We start from the raw sequence: 23411 nt of genomic DNA on the forward strand, positions 1-23411 counted from the left end.
ACCAGTCCAGGGGTGACCCACTGCATGGAGGAGGCTAGGCGCTCCCACATCAGTCACTAATTAAGAAAATGCCCCATAGGCTTACCTACAGCCCAATCTTATGTAGGCGTTTTTCTCTATTGTGACTCTAGCTTGCTGTGAAGTTGACATAAAAAAACTAGCCAACAAAACAAAACAAAAAAACTAGCCAGCTCATACATGCAGGTAAAACTCCCATATACATGAAAAATTTAAATACATAAAGAGAAGTTAGGGGGGCTGGAGAGATGGCTCAGAGGTTGGGAGCACTGACTGCTCTTCCAGAGGTCCTGAGTTCAATTCCCAGCAACCACATGGTGGCTCGCAACCATCCGTTATGAGATCTGGTGCCCTCTTCTGGTGTGCAGATATACATGGAAGCAGAATGTTGTATACATAATAAATAAATAAAATCTTAAAAAAAAAAAAAAAAAAGAAGTTAAAGAGGCTGGAGAGAGCTCAGTAGCATTTGCTTGACTCCCAACACTCATAAAAAGCTGGACACAGGGAAAGCAGACACAAGGGATCTGGGCCAGTTAGCCCAGCCTAATTGGCAAGTACCATGTACCAGTGAGAAACTTTGTCTCAAAAAAACATGTGTAGGGCTGGAGAGATGGCTCAGACATAACAACACTGACTGCTCTTCCAGAGGTCCTGAGTTCAATTCCCAGCAACATGGTGGCTCACAACCAACTATTATAATAGGATCTGATACTCTCTTCTGCAGATATACATGCAAAGCATTCATGTACATAAAATATAAATAAAGTAAGATTAAAAAACCAAAAAATAAAATACCAAAACCATGTTCATGGCTCCTGAGGAACAATTTTTGAAGATGACCTCTGGGTTCCACACAGGCACATCTGCCCCAGCCCATGCTTCCCCAAATAAATAATTCCAGGCACAGATTTAACTTTTAACCAGACTAAATAAAGACTTATCGCTTATTCACGTAACATTACTTGGAAAACTTCTCAAGTTTTCCAGCCAGCCCCTCGAGCATTGCCTACGGGCTGTGTAACACTTACACTGTATTCCTGTGTCAAGCTCAAAAGCATCAGTGATTTTCAACAGCTCTTCAACAAGCTGACTAAACCTCGTGCTTCCTTGCAGGCTCCTGAAATTAATTTTTTTGAGATGCACATAAGCGATTATTAATTTTAAGCACACTAAAATAAAAACATTTAAACACATAGGTTGTAACTTTGCTACTATAAACATAGCAGAAAGCACAAACTCAAAGAACTAGTAATTTGATCCCCAGCACAGTAAAATCAAACACAGATCTACCGGTTGTTAGTGTTCTGCGTCTGCACTGGCCTGTCCTTGGGATTCTGATAGGATATGCCCTCAGCTGTAGCCACTAAGAGCACCGCCTGTGCACATTCACTATGTTCCCTTTTAAAAGGGCCCCGCCCACCTCCCATCCTTCTCTCTCTCTCTGCATCCTTCTTTCCTCTCTCCTGCTGCTGTCCCCAGAGGCTGGTCTCCCTTTTTTATGATTCCTTTCTCTAATAACCCCCCACCCTTGCTTGAACCCTGCTGTGTGGCGTCTTTCTCTCGTGCACTGCTTTTCTTAAATTATAACACCCGTGACATCACTTTATAATCACTGAGTGGTAGTAGTGCATGCCTTGAATCCCAGCACTCAGGAGGGAGAGGCAGGTGGATCTCTGTGAACTTGAGGCCAGCCCAGTCTACAAACTGAGTTCCAGGACAGGCTCCAAAACTACAGAGAAACCCTGTCTTGGAAAAAAACAAAACAAAACAAAACAAAACCTGACTGCCTACTATGTACTAAACACTGGAGAAACACCAATATTAATGAAAGAGATAAAGGCATTGCCCTAACAGAACTAACTGTGGCAGGAGAGTTAGTGCAGCTCCATCTGAGATAGACTGTTGAGTTCTTCTTCTTCTTCTTTTTTTTTTAAGAACAGTAGGAAAAGCCTGGTAGTGGTGGCGCACACCTTTAATCCCAGCACTCAGGAGGCAGAGGCAGGCGGATCTCTGTGAGTTCGAGACCAGCCTAATCTACAAGAGCTAGTTCCAGGACAGCCTCTAAAGCTACAGAGAACTCCTGTCTCAAAAAACCAAAAAAAAAAAAAAAAAAAAAAAAAAAAAAAAAAAAGAACAGTAGGAAAAATCAATGTTATCTGTGGCCATGCCAGCCAAGTGTTCCTGATTTCATTTGGTGCTGGAAGTTAAGCAGGATGAGGGCTAGCTAGCATGTGGGTGGGAAAACAAGGCACTAAGTTGCTAATACTTGTTGACAGCATATGTCCCATAAAACATCCAAAGAAATAATCTGTTTGCTAAACACTTTTTTTTTTTTTGTCAGGGTCTCATACAGTCCAGGCTGCCTCCCACACACTATGTTGTCAAGGATAACCTTTCCTCTGACCTCCACCTCCTGAGGGTTGCTGTCACATGCACGTGAGGCCACGCCTGCCCACATGTGTGTGCAACATGTGCGTGACTGGTGCCCACAGGTCAAAAGATTCCCGTGGGACCTGAGTTACAGAGAGCTGGAAGCTACAAATACCCTTAACCTCTGAGCCAACTTTCCAGCTCTTGTTCTTAAATTATATATATAAAAAAATCCATTGACTAATTAATTTATTAGCTAACTAATTAGAGAAAATGTGTGTGTGTGTGTGTGTGTCACAGCTCATGACTGGAAGGAAGCCAGAGAACAAGTTACAAAGAGTCAGTTTTCGCCTTCCAGCATACGGGTCTTGGGAACCAAACTCAGGTGATTAGACTTAACACCACCTTTACCTGCAAGATGGTCTGGTTTATGTAGTACTGTCTTATGAACTCAGAGGCTTTGAGCCAATTAGGCAAGCATTCTATCAACTGAGTTACACCTCTAGACCCAAAAAACATTTTTGTCTATTTTCCTATTGATAAATGGTTTACAGGAACATTACCTACATATGAATTTTTGCTTTTTTTCCATGCCATTATTGCTTCCAACCTCCTATGATTACACAAATTACATACCTTTTGGTTATCTCATTCTTACACAAAGGACATTGTGAAGGCCCTTTCTTCTGGTTAAGAAGTTTCAGCATACAAAATCTATAAATTAGAAAGAAAGAAAAAAACAAACAAACAAACAAAAAAACCCCAAACCGAAAGCAATGTTATTTTATTTTGCAGAAAGAACCCCCAGGAAGATAATTTCATAAATGCCCTTAAGAGTCATTTAAAGAAAAAAAAAAAAAGAATCATTTAAAAGGTAATGACAGGTAAGTTACAATAATTTTTCAGTAATTATTTTTAGATTCTGCAGAAGCAGAAAATCAAACCACATAAGAAATGACCCATGAAAACTAAACTTACCTGCATATGACTTACTGTGATGATCAAATAAAACATTAAAAAATCAATGCAGCATATTTAATGATATAGTCATAATTATTTCATGCTGCATAATCAGATATAAATGCTTAAGTAGTTAATATAAAATGGTTGTATTAGTTTAAAAGCTCACCATCTAGGATATATGTACCTCTGAGAGCAAGCACTTACTCCCCGGAACTAAGTTAACAAAATCTTTGTGGCTCACTACAAAGCTACAGTAATTAAGATAATTTGATTCTGTAGGTTTGGTGGTTCACCTTTAATCCCAGCACCGGAGAGGCAGAGGGAGGCAAATCTATGAGTTCAAAACCATCCTGGTCTACAGTGTGAGTTCTAGGATAGCCAGGGCTACACAAAGAAAAACCTGTCTCAAAAACAAAAAACAAACAAACAAAAACCAAAATACCACCACCAACAAAAGATAATGTGGTTCTAGCAGAAGGACAGACACAACATCAGTGGAATAGATTAATAAGAGTCTGGAAATAAATCCCTATTCACTCTCAACACCTATACCAAGACGATTAAGTGTAAACAGAACAGCGTAACTTTTTTAAGGGCACCAGGACAACTGGATATCCATACGTAAAAGAATGAAGCTAAACTCCTTCGTGAGTACACGTGTGTGTATATGTGTGCAAACACCTAAGTGAAGGCCAGAGGTTGTTGTTGGATCTCTTACTCCAATTATTCTCCACCTTATTTTTTTGAGGCAGGGCCTCTTACTGAAACTGGAGCTTGTTGATTTGGCTATACTATGGCTGGCCAGCAATCCCCAGGGATTCTCCTGTCTCCACCTACCGAGCACTGGGATTACAGGTACATAACAGCCATGCTTAGCTTTTGAGTTCTGGGGATATAAAGGCCTCAGTTTAAGATGTTACATATTTGTCAAATGAGCCATTTCCCCACCTCAAAAGTCAGACTCTTATCTCACACCACACAGAAATGAACTCAAACGGTTCGTAGACTAGCAGTAGGGATGTGTCGGTCATAATTAAAGGAAGTGACTCATACACCCAACTAATGCTCATTAAACGCCTGGTACTACACCAGATGTAAGAGATTCAGTGCAAAGGCAAAATGAAATCCTTGCTGTTTTAAAGAACACAGTATTATGAAGAGTTGACCAGGAGTAAAAAGCAGATAGTGACATTAAAAAGAACCAAAAAGATTAAAGGAGTTGAGAAGTCATTAGTAATAGTGAGCCAGGAGACAAATGTAGGGCATGGCCAAGTCTTTTAACATATACTTCCTTTTTTTAAAGATTTTATTTATGTATTATGTATACAGTCTTCTGACTGCATGCAGGCAGTGGGTACCAGATCTCATTCAAGGCGGTTGTGAGCCACCATGTGGTTGCTGGGAATTGAACTCAGGACCTCTGGAAGAACAGTCAGTGCTCTTAACTGCTGAGCCATCTCTCCAGCCCAAACTTCCTTCTTTTTAAGTTATTTTTAAATGATTTATTCAGTACATTTAGGATAGGGCTGACACCAGCGTTTACAGGGTGCTGTTGTTGCTGACCCATGAGCTTCACTTCGAGGATTAAGTGGTAAGAATGGCACTCTCCTACGACAGCTCCCAGCCAGGTGTAGCTGCTGAGCACCTGTCGTGTGGTCAGGCTGCACTAAGGTATACTAAACTTGGGACAACACAGGCTTTTTGAGATTGTGTGATTCAGACTTTTTGTCACTGTAGCAAATTTCTAAGAGAAACAATTCAAAAGTGGTAATCGTTTTGGCTCACAATTTCAGTTCATGGCTGGCTGGCTCCAGTGTTTTGGGCCAAAGGGAAGCCAGAAATATCAAGGCAACTGGAAGGTATGGAATAGCAGGCAGACAGTATAGGGAGAGGAAAAGAACCACGGACAAGATCTAACTGCTAAAGGCATGCCCAGGTAGACTATTTCCTCAAATTAGCTCTATCTTAGATGGTCCCCATCATGTCCCAACAATGGCAATAAGGGGTCTGGAAAGATAGTAGTTAAGCGGTTGTCCTGTTCTTACAGAGGACCTGAGTTCAGTTCCCACTTCCCACAGATGACTCACAACTGGAACTTCTATTCCAGGGGCTTCTGGTTTCCATGGGCATCTGCACTCATGCACACATAACCCTCCATGATACTCTTGGGCAAACATAGTTAAAAAATATTTTTTAGGCCGGGTGTTGGTGGCGCACACCTTTAATCCCAGCACTCGGGAGGCAGATGGATCTCTGTGAGTTCGAGGCCAGCCTGGTCTCCAGAGGGAGTGCCAGGATAGGCTCCAAAGCTACACAGAGAAACGCTGTCTCGAAAAACAAAAACAAAAACAACAACAAAAAAAAACAAAAACAAAAACAAAATATTTTTTAAACAAACCAAAGGAACAGCTTGGTGGTGGGTGGTCTATGTCTTTAGTCCCAGCACTCGGAGACAGATCTTTGTGAGTTTGAGGACAGCCTGGCATACAAAGTGAGTTCCAGGACAGCCAGGGCTACATAGTGAAACCCTGTTTCAAAACAAACAAAAAACAAAACAAACAAACAAAAAACACCCACAAGAAAACAAAAGAAATAAAAAAATAAAGAAACTGATCTTACACAATATATAGTTTAACAAGCACTGATATGAAAGCCAACAACAACGAAAAAGAATTATTTCCATTATTACTTTCTCCCCTCCCCACCAAGACAAGGTTTCTCTGTGTAGACCAGGCTGGCCCCACAAGGATTCACATGTCTGAGTACCGGGATTAAAAGGCATGTCCAGCTCCTTTTTTTTTTTTTAATGTGAACTTCTTAAAGCAGAATCATATAGCTATGTTGCCTTGGACCATGGCCAGGGAGAGGTGGCAGAAGAACCATCAGGAAACTTTTGGGAAAGTTTCTAAACCAGTGAGGTGACATGGAAGAGAGCAAAAGAAAGTGGGAATAAACCTATAGATCTTCATTGGGGAGAGAATGGGAAGAGAAAGAATTCAGAGAGAGAGGGCTGGAGAGATAGCTCGGTGGCTAAGTACAATTCTCAGGACCCACAGGACAACTCACAAGCAGCTGTAATTCCAGTCCCAGGGGATCCAACACCTTCTTGTGGCCTCCATGGGTACCAGGCATACACATGGAGCATGGTCATATAGGCAGGCCAAACACTCATACACAAAAAATAATAAAATCTCAAAGAAAAAGCTCTCTCTCTCTCTCTCTCTCTCTCTCTCTCTCTCTCTCTCTCTCTCTCTCTCTCTCTCTCCCTCCCTCCCTCCCTCTGAGACAGTGTCTTACTCTATAATCCAGGCTGGCCTGGAACTCACTATGTAGCCCAGGTGTGATGGGGAAGTCCTTCTGTGTATGTTTATCTTATTGGTTGTTGAATAAAGCACTGTTGGCCAATGGGGAAGCAAGATAAGTGGGACTAGGAGTAGAGGAAAATTCTGGAAAATGTAGGAAAAAGAAGCCTGGTGATCCAGGCAGGAAGTGACATAGCAGGCAGATTTCAGGATTTAAGCAAGGATAAGCAGGAAGTCGTTCTCTTGCTCTTCGTCTTCCTCCTGCTCTCCTCTCTACGGAGTCGCCATGTGATCCCGGGAAGAGGACCCCAGCGGAAGGTGTCCTTAATAAGATAAGTCTTATAAAATATATAGATTTGTGATCATTAAGACTGAGCTAGCATATAAGAAATCCCAGTCAACTGGCCAGCAGCACTATAAACTAATATAAGACTCTGTGTGTTATTCTGGGCGACCATGTGGCGGATGGAGTAAAGACTTACTGTTACACAGTTGTGATGGCTATTCTTGGTTATCAACTTAACTACACCTGGAACTAACTAAAACCCCAAAGCTAGGCACACTAGTGATTTTTTAATTCTCAGTTAAAACATTTGAAGTGGGAAGAGCTACCACTAACATGGTCCACACCTCCTGCCGACAGCCCATATAAAGGACACAGAAGGAACCTGTTCTCTTTGCTTCTCTGCTTGCTCTCAATAGCAAGTCCATGACTTCACTGGCATTAGAGCCTACTTTTTGGAGATTCTGGTGTACACTAAAGACCAGCTGAGACATCAAGCCTTGTGGACTCAAAAACTACTGGATTCTTGGACCTTTCATTGGTAAACAGCCATTGTTGGACTAGCCAATCAGTCATTCTAATAAATCCCTTTAGATGCAAACATATGTACATGATACATATATATCCACACCACACACACACACACACACACACACACACACACACACTCACACACACTCACACACAGACACACACCACACTCACACACACACACACTCACACACACACACACTCACACACACACACACAGACACACACTCACTCTCACACACACACACACAGACACACACACACACACACACACAGAGACACACACAGAGACACACACACACACTCACATACACACACACACACACACACACAGACACATACACACTCACACACACACACACACTCACACACACAGAGGGGGGGGGGATCCTCCTATCATTCCAAATGCACTCTTTCTGTTTCTTGTTCATTCAGATCTCTATCTTCACCAGCATCATGAAGCAGGCAAGCCTTGCCCCTTCTCAGTAGGAAAAGCAGGAATGAACAGAAAGGAAGAACTGGGAAAGCTGAACATAATTTGCTTATTTCACAGTTGCTTTTAGTCTACATTCACCCTTGGACACTAAAAGAAAACTAGACAGCTGTTCAAAGTGGCTTTACATGATTTTTTTTATGCACAGATAACCAATGTCAAAAATCAAGAACTATGGCCATGGCCAATACCTATGCTGAATTCATAGTACTCCCCAAGGAAGAATGACCAGTTTTGTTGCTGTTATTTAACTGAAGACACAAATGCCTGTATAAAGCTGTGTAATGAAGAACATGCACAAGAGCTAACCACGAATCTACGAAATTGTTCACTTACTTGCAAAATATGTGGTCACACTTTGTGGAAATGGGTTCTTTGATCAATTCCAAACTAGAGGAGTACAGGAACAAGAGAGAGAGAGAGAGAGAGAGAGAGAGAGAGAGAGAGAGAGAGAGAGAGAGAGAGAATAAATTAATTAAGTTGTTTATAAGCAATTTTTTTTCTTTTTTGGTAGCGGTTTATCTTTAAGATGCTGTAACTGAGTCTGAGTATACATTTAGGAGTGGTTCTCCACCTGGGGGTCAAATGACCCTTTCACAGGGTCACCTAAGACCATGGGAAAACATAAATATTTACATTATGATTCATAATAGTAGCAAAATTAGTTATTGGGTAGCAATGAAATAATTTTATGGTTGGGGGTTACCACAGCATGAGGAGCTATATTAAAGGCTTGCAGTATTAGCTTCCTAGTGAAGCTAATCTAGAACCACTGATCTAGGACCATTTTTTTCTTTTAACCATAGTGTATGCAGGGTTCAGTATTATCTGAGGTTTCAGACACTCACTAGGGATCTTGAAAAGTACCCCACCCATACATGTATGAAGTCTACTGTACATTTTTTTCTATTGCCTCACAGTATTTTAAAGTGTATTTATCAGGTAGTGGTGGCACACACCTTTAATCCTAGCACTTGGATAGCTGTCCTGGCTGTTCCAGAACTCACTCTATAGACCATGCTGGCCTTGAACTCACAGTGACCTGCTGGCCTCTGCCTCCTGAGTGCTGGGATTAAAGATATGTGCCACCATTGACTGCCTGGCTTGGAATTGCCTTTTTAAGAGAATATGAAAAAGTTCAAGCATTTGCATTGAAAATTAACTGCATATACTATCATACAGAAGGAGAAATGTGTTAAAAAGAAAACCAAGCAGGAGAAGAGGACACAGTGCAATAAACGCTGGTGGGCACACACAGAGTGGCAATCCATGCATGAATGAGGAAGTGGCAGTGGAGGACAGCTGAGTCCTGTAAGGAAACGAGCTGTGCAACAATTAGAAACAATTAGAAACAGGGCAGAGGAGCTAAGCTGAGCAGAACCATGTCTGTTTGCGTAAGGCCTCTGTGCTGAGATGGAATGATGGAGGCCTTCATCATGGAGAGAGGTGGCTGGAGCCCAGAAGGGCAGGAAACCTGCCTATTTTGTCCTTAGCTTTATTCTGCGAGAGCTACTCACACTGAGTTCTGGTGGCAAAGCCAATGTAAGACATTAAAGAGGTAACTCGCTGGTGTAAGAAAAATACAATTCTTTCATTAAATGTAGAGGGCTTAGAAACATAATTCTAGTGGTCATGGGGCTCCTGAAGATGCAGAAAGCAATGAACACACCTGACTAAGCCTGAAGGCTGGCTTATACTACCAGCTCTGTCTGTATGGGCAGAATAGCCTCAGGCCATGCTTTCTAACCTATCCTCAGTTTTCACCTTGGCAGTCATCTGGGGCCACTTCCAGAATACAAAATCAACAGAAAAGACTGATTTGTTACTAGATCACTATTTCTGACACAAGCTAGACACTAAAGAAAGTTCTTAGTAAAAGGGAAATTGGATTGAGTCATGATACCAGATGGCTTTCATTCTCACCACTGACTCAACTCTGAAATAATTATATTTCAGTATGGTAATTACGATCCAAGCTATATAAACACACTGTAAACACCAACTCTGAACAGATGAAAACTCCCATATGTAAAAAGGTAGTGACTGTTGAAGGAAGAGTTTGAAGATGAATAGGAATGAAAATGGGAAAAAAATGAAAATGTTTCTCTTCTAGCTTCTGATAAGAGTAAATGTTTACTATAAAATTCAAATGTTTCAAACACTTTTCATGCCACGGGGTATTTTCAGCCTACTGAGTATTTGTAGTTTGAGCTTTAACAGGATGAATCACTGGGGGAAAGTTAGGTTTAGGGTTGAAAAACACCAACAAACTACCAGGTACACATTTCAGCACATAAAAAATGTTCTATAGTGGGGCTGGAGAGATGGTTCAGAGGTTAAGAGCACTGACTGCTCTTCCAGAGGTCCTGAGTTCAATTCCCAGCAACCACATGGTGGCTCACAACCATCTGTTATAAGATCTGGTGCCCTCTTCTGGTGTGCAGATATACATGGAAGCAGAATGTTGTATACATAATGAATAAATAAAATCTTAAAAAAAAATGTACTATGGTAAAGAGTACCAATTACCACAAGCAACTGCCGATTGAGCTGGATGCATCAGTGCATGCTTGTGGGCTCAGCAGCCTGAGGAGGCTGAGGTGGGAAGACCACACAAGCACAGGACAGAGACATCACGAGACCCAATCTTCAAACTCCCACCCTGAAAAATAAAAATAAAGCTACTACTCCCAAATAACGTAGGGACAAAAGGAGTATCAGTGCAGAGACCTAAGAACTCAGGATCTACTCTACACCACTCCAAGAACAACTTCTTTTGTTTTACCTTTTCTGGTTGTTGTTTTCATTGAGACATGGTTTTTATGTAGCCCTGGCTGTCCTGGAATTTGCTCTGTAGAAGAGACTGGCCTCAACTTCAGAGATCCTCCTGCCTCTGCCTCCCAATCAATAGCTGAAACTAAATACTTCAAGTAACGTTTTTTTTGTCCAAATCACTTGTCATTAAGCACTAACTGCTCGGGCTGGGGTGTAACTGAGCAGTATAGTGTGCCTAGCACATATCAGGGCTTGGATTCAATTTCCATTAACACACAGGGAGCAGGGTTTGAATAACTAAAACTCATCCAGGCTGGGACTGTAGGTAGAATGCAGCACACCACAAAAAGGCCCTCAGTTCAATCCTATGAACTGCAAGAAAAACAACAAAGCAATAGGTTCAGCCCATTCTAGAACATTCTATACAGATGACCTTCAGCTTTAGAAATGACTGTAGTGGCCGGGCGTTGGTGGCGCATGCCTTTAATCCCAGCACTCAGGAGGCAGAGGCAGGCGGATCTCTGTGAGTTCGAGACCAGCCTGGTCTACAAGAGCTAGTTCCAGGACAGCCTATAAAGCCACAGAGAAACCCTGTCTCAAAAAAAAAAAAAAAGAAATGACTGTAGTGAACAATCTAGCTTAAACATTATTAAAATCACCAGCTTGTGGTGGTGCATGCCTTTAATCCCAGCACTCGAGAGGCAGAGGCAAGAGGATCTCTGTGAGGTCAAGGCCAGCCTGGTCTACAAAGTAAGTTCCAGTATAGCCAGAGCGGTTACACAGAGAAATCCTGTCTCAAAAAAAACCAAAAGAAAAGGAAGAAAAAAATATTATTAAAATCAAGCCTGATGCTGGGTGTTGGTGGCGCATGCCTTTAGTCCCAGAACTCGAGAGGCAGAGGCAGGTGGATCTCTGTAAGCTCTAGACCAGCCTGGTCTACAAAAGCTAGTTCCAGGACAGCCTCCAAAGCCACAGAAAAACCCTGTCTGGGGCGAGAATCAAGCCTGACATGGTGGCATACACATTTAATTCCAGTGCTGAAAGGCAGAGGCAGGGGGATCTCTGAGAATTGGAGGCCAGCCTCGTCTACACAGTGAGTTCCAGGACAGCCAGAGCTACACAGTGAGACACTATATAAAATAAATAAATAAATAGATAGATAGATAAATAAATAAATAGATAGCCTAAAGCTTACAGGTGCATACCTCTAATTCCAGTTTTTGGAGGCTGAGGTGGGAGGACAAAGACCTTGGAGGCCCATCTCAAGGAAAAGAACAAGAAAGTGCAACAAGCAGCTGGGAAAGCCAAGAAACTGAAAAGAAAATGTAGCAGTAACTTTCTTTCTTGCATCTTTCATTTCTATGTATCTGAATTTTTAACTGATGGTTTAATTTGCTAGAATGAGAAAGAACATTACATTTTTATGACTCAGTCCCATGGGAATGTAAAATAAATAGACCCAAATGCCACATTATTGAAGACTTTTTGATCACTGTTTGTAATTATCCCCAGTAAGTTTAGGCTTTTCAAAAACAATCTTTCTCTTGTGATGTTATTTCTGCCTCTGTAGCTCTGATAGTTCATGGATTTGGCTCTCATTAGGTCTTGTTTTTGTTTAGCTGAGGGCAGAGAGGCTAGCACTTTTCATACCTCATCTCTGAAGACACTTGCATCTTCCTTGATCTTGTTAGCTTGTCTCCAAACATAAGTAACAACCCCATGAAGCACAGAGGCAAATTTACTTGAATTTACCCATCAAAGGTTAATTAAAAACAAGAAAGAAAACAAAACAAAAAAGTACAACTGGGGGTTGGAGAGAGATGGCTCAGCAGTTAAGAGCACTGGCTGCTCTCGCAGAGGACAGGTTCAATTCTCAGCACCCACATGGCAGCTCAACATCTGATGCCCTCTTCTGGTGGCAGGCCTACATGTGGAGGCTCCTGATTGGTGCTCGCTGTCTTCCCTGCTTTCCACCTTCTACACTTAGTAGGGTCTGTCACTTGAACCTAGAGCTCACTAGTGTGGCTAGTCTAGCTAGCCGGCTTGCTCTGAGCATCCTGTGTCTGTGTGCCAAGCACTAGGATTCTAGTATGTTGCCACACCCACCTAGCATTTAGGTAGACAGATGCTCTGGATCCAAACTCCAGTCTTTGTGCTTTCATGGCAAAAGCTTTACTCACTGAGACATCTCCTCAGCCCTCTACTTCTGAATGCTCTGCCCTAATAACAATGTTTTTTTTTTTTTTTTTTTTTTTTTTAATATCTGAAAGCTGAGCACATGCCTTTAATCCTAGTAGAGGCAGACAGGACTCTGTGAATTCAAGATCAGTGCTGTCCACACAGTGAGACCCTATCCAGGAAAACAAACAAATAAATAAATTTGGGCTGGATATAGTTCAGGGATAGAGCACACACATAGCATTCAAGATTCCCCAACTGAATCCTCAGCACCAAAATAAATATATAACTATTAAGAACTAATTTAGGCAGGGTGTGAAGAAACAAGCATTTAATCCCAGCACTTAAGAGGCAGAGGCAGGTGGATCTCTGTGAGTTCAAGGCCAGCCTGGTCTATGCAGTGAATTCCAGGACAACCAGAGCTACACAGTAAGAGCCTGTATTGGGAAAAAAACAAAACAAAAACAAAAACAAAAAGCAAAAATAATTTTTAAAAAGGGGAAAAACCAACTTACTTAGGTTATTGAGTACCTACTATATTATAGATACTGACTACTAAAGATAACATAAACTTCTATCCTCAAAAGAAATTTATAGGGACTGGAGAGATGGCTCAGCGGTTAAGAGTACCGACTGCTCTTCCAAAGGACCTGGGTTCAATCTCAGCACCCACGTGGCAGCTCACAACTGTCTGTAACTCCAAGATCTGATACCCTCACACAGACATACATACAAGCAATGTACATAAGTTAAAAAATAAAGAAAGAAAAAGAAAGAAATTTATATTCTTCAGGGAAGGAGAAAGAAGATGAAAAATTATACAGTATGTCATGTAGCAACAAAGGATATAAAGAAAAAAATAAAGGATCCATGTCTGTAAGAAGTTGGTTTAAAAAAAAGAAGTCTGGTTGAGGTGCTTCAAGCTTTTACTCCCAGCAGAAGCAGGTGGATCTCTGTGAGTGCCAGGCCAAACTGGTGTATGTAGTGAGCTCTAGGGCAGTTAGGGTTACATAAAAAGAGAGAAAGAGAGAAAAGGGAGGGCTAGAAAGATGACACAGTAGTTAAGAACATTTGCTGTTCCTGTGGAGGGACCAGGATTTGGTTCCCAGCACCCATGCTGAGTGGCTCACAACAGCCTTCAGCTCCAAGGGCTCTGGCACCCTTTTAAGGCTTCTGTGGGCACTCACACACATGGCATTTATATACAGAACACACACATAAAAACAAATAATTTTATGAAGGAAAAGAAAAATCAGGAAAGGATAAATATGAAGTGTGTGGGGATTGTTTAAATTTCACACAGGACAATTCTATAGAGTAAGTTTCAGGACAGCCAGGGCTACACACAGAAAAACAAACAAAAAGAAAGAAAACATGATATGTGAATCAGATTTTCTTTCATTTTCATAAAATGCAATGTTTTTCTTTCTACATGTCTCTGTGTGTATGCACATACAAATATGAAGATGCCTGCAGAGACCAGAGAGGGCATTGGATTCCCTGGAGCTGAAGTTTTAAATGATTGTGAACTACCTACCCAATTAGAATGCCAGGAATTGAAGTCCTGTACCCCAAATGAGCAGCTAGCACTCTTAACCACCAAGCCTCATCAATCAAGCCACAAGAATCAAGATTTTCTGGCAAACTGTGGTGGTACTAGCTCACCTTTAATCCCAGCACTCAGGAGGCAGAGGCAGGCAGTTCTCTGTGAGTTTGAGGCCAGCCTGGTCTACAGAGTGAGTTCTCGGACAGCTAGAGCTGTTACACAGAGAAACCCTGTCTCAAAAAAAAAAAAAAAAAAAAAAAAAAAAAAGAATCAAGAATTTTCAAACCAGGTATGGCCCAAAGGCAGAAGTGGGACATTAGGTTGCACATTCTAAGAACAGTTAAGAAAAAACTAGGGGGGGCTGGAGAGATGGCTTTGAGCTTAAGAGCACTGACTTCTCTTCCAGAGGTCCTGAGTTCAATTCCCAGCAACCACATGGTGGCTCACAACCACCTTGAATGAGATCTGGTGCCCTCTGCAGAAGACTGCATACAAAATAAATAAATAAAATAAAATAAAATAAGGAAAGAAAAGAAAAAAAACTAGGTTAATTTGGATGGTGGTGGCACAAACCTTTAATCCTAGTATTTGGGAGGCAGAGGCAGGTGGATCTCTTTTGAGTTCCAGGACAGGCTCCAAAGCTATAGAAAAACCCTGTCTCAAACACCGCCTACCAAAAAACAAAAGCTGGGCCATGCGCTATACATCTAAATAATTTCTGCACAGAATGAGAACGGGAGAAGGGAAACAATTCTAATTTTCATTCCCAGCTATTTACCAAGAGATTCTGGGGGCCAGAGAGATGGCTCCATGGTTAAGAGCACTGGCTGTGCTTTCAGAGGTCCTAAGTTCAATTCCCAGCAACTGCATGGTGGCTCGCAACTATCTGTAATGGGATCTGATGCCCTCTTCTGTCTTACAGGAATACATGCAAACAGGGCACTCACATACATAAAATACATAAATAAACAAATCTTTAAAAGAGATTATGATGTGGATTTTTATTTATTTTATGTATCTGAGAAACCATTGTATGAGTGCTTAGGGTTCTTTTTTAAAAACAGATTTACTTTATTTTGGTTTTTGAGACAGGGTCTCACTGTGTTGTCCTGATTAGCCAGGAAACTTGCTTTGCAGGTCAAAAGGGCCTTGAACAGTGATCAACATGCCTCTACCACCCAAGTTCTGGGATTAAAGGCATGTGCCACCATACCCAGCCCAAGATTTATTTTGAATTGTGTGTATTTGTGTATTACTATGTGGAGGTTTGTACTAGTGAGTGAAGATACCCATGGAGGTGACAAGAGGGTATCAGATTCTCAGGAATTATTTATAGGTGGTTATCAGCCACCTAACATGGGTACTAGGAAAGTGAATTTGAGGCTTCTGAAAGCACAGTATAGACCCTTAACCATGAACCATCTCTCCAGCACTAGCTTAGGCTTTTTAACATTGGTTACGCAGGTACCCTCTTTTCAGTATCATTTATTCGTGGTGCTGAAAACTTAACTTGGAGCCTAAAGCATGCTGATTAAGTTATTCTACTTCCAAAGTAGACATCCAGCCTGAGTTAAAAAAAAAAAAAAGGAAACAGGGTCATCTGTATCCCAGGCAAGGATGACTTTGAATTACTAATCCTCCTGCCTCTACCTTCTGAGGGGATTACAGATATCTACCACCAGGCCTAATTTATGAAGTGACAGGAACTGAACCCAGGGTTTCCTATGTGCTAGGTAGGCCACTCTCCTGAGCTATATTCCGAGCCGTAGTGCATAAAATTTTGAAAATTACAAAATTATACACCAAAACCAAACTTGCAAAGGTCCTAGGTCTGAAAAATAGGAACTTTGGAGTATACAAGGGAACACTCTAGGGAATACAAGTGTTTCTATCCTGAATGGGGATAGAGTCACACAGATAAACACTGGTCAAAATTCATTCTTTTAGCCAGATGTGGTAGTATAAGCCTATGATCCTACCATTCAAGAGGTAGAAGCATGAAGATTTGAGTTCAAAACCAGCCTAGGCTAGATAGTGAGCTTGAGGCCAATTTGGGCTGTATAGTATAGCCTGTCTATAAAAAAAAAAAAAAAAAAAGCGAGAATGTGGATAGTTGATTAGACCTCTCTTCATTTCATAGAAAAGCTCATTAGGGATTAGACTTGCCAAAAGCTTTGAGGACTGGTGGCATTCTCACTTAAATTCAAAGGGACAGTTTCAGCCAGAGACAGATGCTCTCACAGACAACAAACACTTAGGGTCATTCGAAGAGATTGGGTTGGTCCACCAGCTGGAAGAAGAGCCTAAGTGCCACTTACTCTAACCAGAATCCTGCCCCAAGGAAGAACAAATCAAAATAAGACAATTTTTATTCGGGAAAAGGGGAAGGCGGGATGACAGGTGAAGATTACTTTTCTATATTTTTAAAACTCTTCAGTTATGAAAAATACAAAGTCGTTTTGATATCAACAGATTTTTTTCTCTCTACTACTCGAAGCCACGTCTACTCATTTGCTTGAAAGATAATCATACAAAGGTTCTCACATTAATAATCTCTTTCATTGACTTACCAGATTGGACACTCCAGGATTTTCTGCATAGCATGAAGGACATTTTGTACTTCTTCGATTTGAACAGCAGATAAATCCATTTCTTCCAGGTATGGTGAACTTTAACAAAAATTTAAAAAACATGTAATTAAACAACTTTAAAAGGCTTTTAAATACAGTTGTTTACCTGACAATTTTCTTTTCTTTTTTTCTTTTTTTGATTTTTCAAGACAGGGTTTCTCTGTGTGGCTTTGGAGCCTGTCCTGGAACTAGCTCTTGTAGACCAGGCTGGTCTCGAACTCAATCCTCCTGCCTGTGCCTCCCAAGTGCTGGGATTAAAAGTGTGCACTACTACCTGGCCTTTTTTCTCTTTTTAAAGATTTATTTATTAATTATGAATATGGTGTTATGCCTGCAAGTCATATGGGTGCTGGGAATTGAACTCAGGACCTCTGGAAGAGCAGCCAGTGCTCTTAAACTCTGAGCCATCTCTGCAGCTCCTTCTTTTCTTTTTTGAGGTAAGATCCCATATAACCCACACAGGCTTTGTATTTTCAAGTACTCAAGGCTATTCTTACCCCTGATCCTTCCACCTCCACCCCCTTACTGCTGGAGTTACTGGGGGAAAGTCATCCCTACCCAACCTTTTTTTTTGGGGGGGGGTTCTCACTCTGTAGCCCACACAAGCCTGAAAATCACTATGCAGCTCAGATTAGCCTCCAACGTGTAGCAATCCTCCTGCCTCAGCCTCCTGAGTGTTGGGGTTATAGGTGCTAAGTTACTACACCTCGTTTGTCATTCTAAATAAGAGTTTGCTTTAGAATTATACCAACTATAGAGCTGAAAAAACAAATCTTCATGAAAAAAAATCTCAGGGTCTGGAGAGATGGCTCAGTGGTTAAAAGGATGTACCTCTCCTCCAGAGGACCAGAATTCAATTCCCAGCATCTATGCCAGGTGTCTGGACGTCTAGATCCAGGCCAGAACCCATGCAAACACATGCACATAATTAAAAAAAAAAAAAGAATCTTTAAAAAAATAAGAAAAATTCTAGTAGTTGCTCTTTGTAGTATTTAGCCTCTAAAGCCTTCCTTGGTCTTTCCTTTCTCCAAGAAAAGGAAAGCTACAGTGGCGTGCCTGGATAGAAGCGGTAGCTATGAACTTTCTCCAGAGTCCCAGTTTTCTTTGTCTTGCTTAAAATCAAAGCCAAGTAGGGCACAGTGGCACCCTACCTATAGTCCCAGGAAAATGGAGAAGTTGAAGGATGGCTTGGTCTCAAAAGTTCAGCAGTCTTCCTGGACTAGACAGGAAGACCAAAGTCAGTCAGCTATGGTGGTGCAAACCTGTACTCCCAACATTCTGGAGGTGCAGGCAGGAGGCTGAAGAGTTCTAGGTCACCTTGAGCTACATAAGGAGGAGCTCAAGGCCAACCCGAGTACATAAGACCGGTCCTCAAAAACTCCCAAACTAATGGGCATGGTAGAGGAGGCCTTTTAACTCCTCCTCCTCGGAGGCAGGGGCAGGTGGATGAGTTCGAGGCCAGCCTGCTCTACATATTCAGTTCCAAGCCAGTCAGAGCTACATAATGAGACTCTATCTCAGAAACTAACCAAAACAAAACAAAACAAAACTTCTCTTTATGCCATCCTAGAGCCCTCATCCAGTGGCTGTTAGACCCCCGAAAACCCAAGTTTCCGGGGGTCCCAGGCCAGGTTCGCGGTCACCCCAATCACCAGGCGGATTCGAGAGCTTGCTGCAAACTGCACGAGGCTTTATTGTAATTTAACGAGCTAACCCCATGTTAGCTCGGGTCTTTCACCCACCCGCCATGGCGGACGGCTAGAAAAGACGGCTCCTTGGGTCTCCCAAAAGATCTTATAGGGCAGCGTAAGGGGAGTGTCTAGGGGTACGCACAGGCTTACGCACAGGCTCATGATTGGTGTGCTTCCAGGCTTGGAGGGCTTGCCCTGTGTTGATTGGTCAACTGGTTGTTATGGCTCATAGGCCCTCCCAGGGTGGTTGCTATGCTCTCTACGTCATTGTCGTGCGCTTGTCCGTAAAGCACACCCAGGGTCGTAAAGTGCCACCAGGTAACTTCTGATTGGCTCCTTGTCACAAGGCATCTGACCTTTTAGTGACTAAGGTTCCTTGTCACGAGACAGGCATCTGACCTCTAATTGACCAAGGCAGGTTTATGGCAAGCACGTGTTCGGCTGTTATGGCTGCCAAAAGGGAAGCCGGTTCCTTCAGCTGATGGAAGCAGAGACAGACATCCACAGATATACACTGAGCTGAAATCGGGAATTTAGTTGAAGAGAGGGAGGAATGAAGAAGGAAGGGGTCTGTACCAGGTTGGAGAAACCCACAGGAACAATTGGCCTGAACAAGGGAGAGCACATCGACCCCAGATGCTGTCGGGGAGGCCAGTACAAGACTGATCCAGACCCCTGAACATGGATGTCAATAAGGAGGCCTCTGCACTCCAGGGAGCCTCTGGTGGTGGATTAGTATTTTTCCCTGGTGCAAGAAGGGACTTTGAGAGCCCATCCCACGTGAAGGGTTACACTCTGGCCCTGGACACATGGGGAAGGGCCCAGGACCAGCACAGGAAGATTTGGTGGACTTTGCAGAGCCCCTGTTGAGGGCCCTACCCTGCCTGGGGAGTGGTGGGTGGATGGGGTGGGGGTAGGCTGGGGGTGGGGGAGGAGGGATGGGGTGAGGGGAGGGAGAGGGAGAAGGGACTTACATGTGAAACAAGCTTGTTCCCTAACTAGAACTAATAAATAAATAAATAAATTAAAAAAAAACAAAACTAAAACCAAAACAAACAAATGGAAAGAAACGCACTTTTTTTTTAAGTCACCAAATGCAAACACTAACACACTAACACTGCTGACGCTTCTCCACCCTCCCCCTTCTGGCACTTAGCCTCAAGGCAGTCTTTGAACAAGTACCCCTGCCGACAGCATTCATTACTACTATTGGCATTCCTTTGCGTGAAATATACATGGATTTCCCTGCCACACTTCCGCCCTCCTTTCCTCTCATCCTTCAGCCACCATGCTTACACTGCCTTCTCGGCACGACCACAGCCAGGACGCCCCTTCTTTCCTCCCTAGCCTTCTTCCGCACAGCTGCACCCCCCAGGAGTCCTTTCAGTTTGGTCCCGCCCCGGGCATTCTCCTACCTGGTAAACACCTGTCTCCGCCTGCAGTTTCCCGCCCTTCACTCGACTACCGCTAGGTTCCTCAGAGCTGTCTCACCTTCACCCCGAGCAAAACGTCCGTGCTCCCCAGCCCCTTGGCCCAAATCCCGGGAAAGCCGCTCGGAAAGCACTAGGTCCCGCCGCGGCACCGGCGCCCGCCGCGCAGCCGCAATGACAATTTATCTGTAATTCCCGCGCTCCCGGTCGCCTAGGAAACCGGCCGCTTGGCGGCTAGCGCCGGCCTCTAGGAACACAAGATCCAGACACGTCAGCGGAAGGGAGAGGAAAAAAAAGAGGTGGACACTCTTTCCGGGCTCAGGATTGGCCACCTGGTCTCTCCTTGTGTGTCGTAACTAGAAAGAGACGGAAGAGAAAGAATTTTGAGTTTCCTATTAGGCAGCCGCCCCCTCGCATCTACGCTTGCTTATTACGTCACAGTAATTGTGTACAAAGGGTCGGGATCGCTACCCAAGGCCGGAAGATGAGCGCAAGGTAGTGAACAAAGCAGTTGCAGAGTCCTCATCCCTCCCTTAGTCTTCCTGCCATGGAAGTCTCCAGTTTAGGTAAAGAAAGGATTATGTAAAAAGAACTACCAATTCCAGCATGCATTGCGGGACGAAAGGACTTCTCCACCGCGTCCCTTGGAAACTGTAGTCTTAAGGGAGAGGCGCTTCCAACACCGGAAGCTGGCGCGATTACCACAACAACCTAGTTAGTACGGCGGAAACCTCCTCGCGGTTATGCAGGTCAGCTGCAGTACATCGCAGCGTTCTGTTTTCATGTCTTGCTCACAGAGACTAGACTGAAAGAAGCTGCAAGTCCCAGGAATACTACAATTCCCATCCAGCCCCGCGATTCTCGGGTAACTAGTTCTCCAAGGTCAGTGACCTCAGGGAAAGCAGAGGGCGGCCAATGGGCTCGGGAACGGGAAATCCGCTCCGCTGACATCTACGCACTAGTTCCGCCCCTCGGCCTGGGTGTTTGTTATTGTTGTGCGGTTCAGACAGCTTCTGTCCCGCCCCTGCCGACGCAGCATTGGCCAATCGGTGCAGCGGTGGTTTTGAGGGACAAATAGTTAGAACCAATCGTTTTGTCGGAAACTCAGAGAAACATGGGACTGGGCCCGGTCTCTGTCCGCCATGTTAGATTCACCCCGCAGGGATAGCAGCCGAGCTGGCAGCGAACGGTCCTTGCACTGGCCACGGGCAAGCGCCCCCCGGGGGCGGAAAGCTGGTAAGGAGGCCGCCGCTGTTACCTACGAGTGGGGTCACGTCGTTCTTAGAGGTCTCGGGGAAGTTCAAGGAGAATCTTGAAAAGAGCAGTGACTTTTTTCCGTGTTCAGGGCAGCCAGTCCTTTCAGGGACCAGATGAGAGAGCCGCTTGGGTTGTCAGCGACAGTGGGGTGTGGATTCTGCTTGAGGGAGAGTCTTCATGGCTTAGAAAGGCCAGTTTCTGCTAAGAGAAAGTCGAAATCCCCCAGTACCAAAAGAGGGGCCTCCGGTGGTGGTGACACTCACTGTCCCGGGGACATGGAGTTCCAGGAAACGATTGCTGGAAGACTAGGACTAAGTGTGTGAGAAGAAGGGACACACATCTTCCTCATTCTGAGCTTTCCTCTTTTTGAGACTCTATTGAAGGTATCTTGATCTAGAACCTTCCGTGTTTAGAGAGGCATCGTTTTCCCTTTTTGTCAAGCACCCAGCTTTCAGATCACCCATTTTAAAGCTTAGGCGGCTTTAAACCTCTGGTAGACACAATAGAGTTCAGATTCCGAGATTCCCTATATTAATATTATTTGTCGACGTTGGAAAAACATCCTATGGGGAAAAGCTGACTTTGTCACATGAGTGTGAGTCAATGAGGCATGCGTTTACAGTGCCACTTAGGAAAGCTGCAGGCTTAGGCCCGGCCACCTGACCGCTGGCTGCAAAACAATAGGTAATATGTGGGGTTAACTGTACCTTTGATATTTTCACAAGTTCAACATTAATGTTCTGCCTGAAAGAATTTTCACACGTAAGTCACAGTGAGGTCCGGCCTTTATGAAGACCTGAATATTGGCTAGATAAACTAGACTCTCGCTTCCTGTTTTCTCACATTGACAGAGCAGCTGGATGAACTCCAAAGTATGGAAACTAATTCCCACTCCTGTCATTTGAGAACAGGGAAGATTAGTTTCCTTCCAGACAGAACTGTGTGGAAGTGTATTTCTTGAAGTTGGAAAGTGCGAGTGTATTTGGGAATTTTTTCTTTTTTAATTATCTTTATTTTGTGTGCATTGGTGTTTGGAACTGGAGTCACAGTTATGAGAAGCCATGTGGATGCTAGGAATTGAACCCGGGTCCTCTGGAAGAGCAGTCAGCGTTCTTAACCACTGAGTCATCTCTCCAGCCCAACCTCAGAATTTTTTCTTTTGGCAAACTCAGTCACTTCATTTTCCTTATTAAAAACAAACAAAAACAAACAAACAAACAAACAAACAAAAACCTAGGGTTGGTGGGATTCTGCCTAAATTTTAAAGATCCTAAGGAAGAATTGCATTTTGGGTAAATGTATGAATGCAGGATGTCCACAGGATTGATGCTAGAGACTATAGCTTTGACAGTGAACTTAACTCTAGATGAAGACAAGTCATGGAAAAAATTGGATAATTGAGTCTCTAAAATAATCTGTGATTAAGAATACTAGGTTCTTGGGTGGCAGTGACACATGCCTTTAATCCCAGCACTTGGGAGTCAGAGGCAGGCAGATCTGTGAGTTTGAGGCCAGCCTGGTGTACAAGAGCTAGTTCCAAGACAGTCTCCAAAGCCACAGAGAAACCCTGTCTTGAAAAACCAAAAAAAAAAAAAAAAAAAAAAGTACAAGGTTCTTAAAATGACAGTTGTACAGTTGTATCCACAGTGCTGAACTCTGGAGGCAGATGCGGACAATTCTCTGGTCTACATACATAGCAATCCCCAGGCCAGCATGGGCTACAGAGTGAAACCCTGTCTCTCTCCACCCAAAACAAAGTTATAATAGCAAGGTAGAAGCTATCTTAAGGACCTAAGGAATTGTTTCTTATGGTAATAATTTTCATATTTGAATACTATTTGAAAGAATCCTACATACTTTGTGGTACTGGAAATGGCCCCTTATCTTTGCACATATGTGGACTGGTTCCTTACTCCCTGTCCCTAGACCAAGGTTTTATTA

At 43.2% G+C, this 23411-nt stretch overlaps 2 protein-coding genes across 12 annotated transcripts in view; one reads left to right on the top strand and one right to left on the bottom strand.

Annotated features, from left to right (window-relative positions):
- Brca1 (BRCA1 DNA repair associated) overlaps positions 1-20421 on the bottom strand; it is a 67423-nt gene extending 47002 nt beyond the window's left edge. For 2 of the 8 annotated variants that reach the window (XR_003487416.2, XM_027428048.2), the window contains exons 1-5: positions 18622-18682; positions 17033-17131; positions 8300-8353; positions 3028-3105; positions 1050-1138 (exon numbers count right to left, since the gene is read on the bottom strand). Coding sequence is in view for 7 of the 8 variants with exons in the window: in XM_027428048.2 (XP_027283849.1) it covers positions 1050-1138; positions 3028-3105; positions 8300-8353; positions 17033-17131; positions 18622-18671 (370 nt within the window). In the remaining variant the exon portion in view is untranslated. Of the gene's footprint in view, positions 1-1049; positions 1139-3027; positions 3106-8299; positions 8354-17032; positions 17132-18243; positions 18581-18621; positions 18683-18834; positions 18869-20198 lie in introns of those variants that run through there. The other 6 variants (XM_027428049.2, XM_027428050.2, XM_027428051.2 and 3 more) reach the window with 6 other exon arrangements.
- Positions 20422-20691: 270 nt separating this feature from the next.
- The window catches only part of Nbr1 (NBR1 autophagy cargo receptor), a 32413-nt gene continuing 29693 nt past the window's right edge, over positions 20692-23411 (top strand). For 3 of the 4 annotated variants that reach the window (XM_027428054.2, XM_027428056.2, XM_027428057.2), the window contains exon 1: positions 21298-21449. The gene's annotated coding sequence lies outside the window, so the exon portion shown is untranslated. Of the gene's footprint in view, positions 21096-21297; positions 21450-23411 lie in introns of those variants that run through there. The other variant, XM_027428055.2, reaches the window with a different exon arrangement.

The sequence above is a fragment of the Cricetulus griseus genome, chromosome 7 (assembly GCF_003668045.3).
Source record: "Cricetulus griseus strain 17A/GY chromosome 7, alternate assembly CriGri-PICRH-1.0, whole genome shotgun sequence".
In the NCBI taxonomy this organism is placed as follows: Eukaryota; Metazoa; Chordata; class Mammalia; order Rodentia; family Cricetidae; genus Cricetulus; species Cricetulus griseus.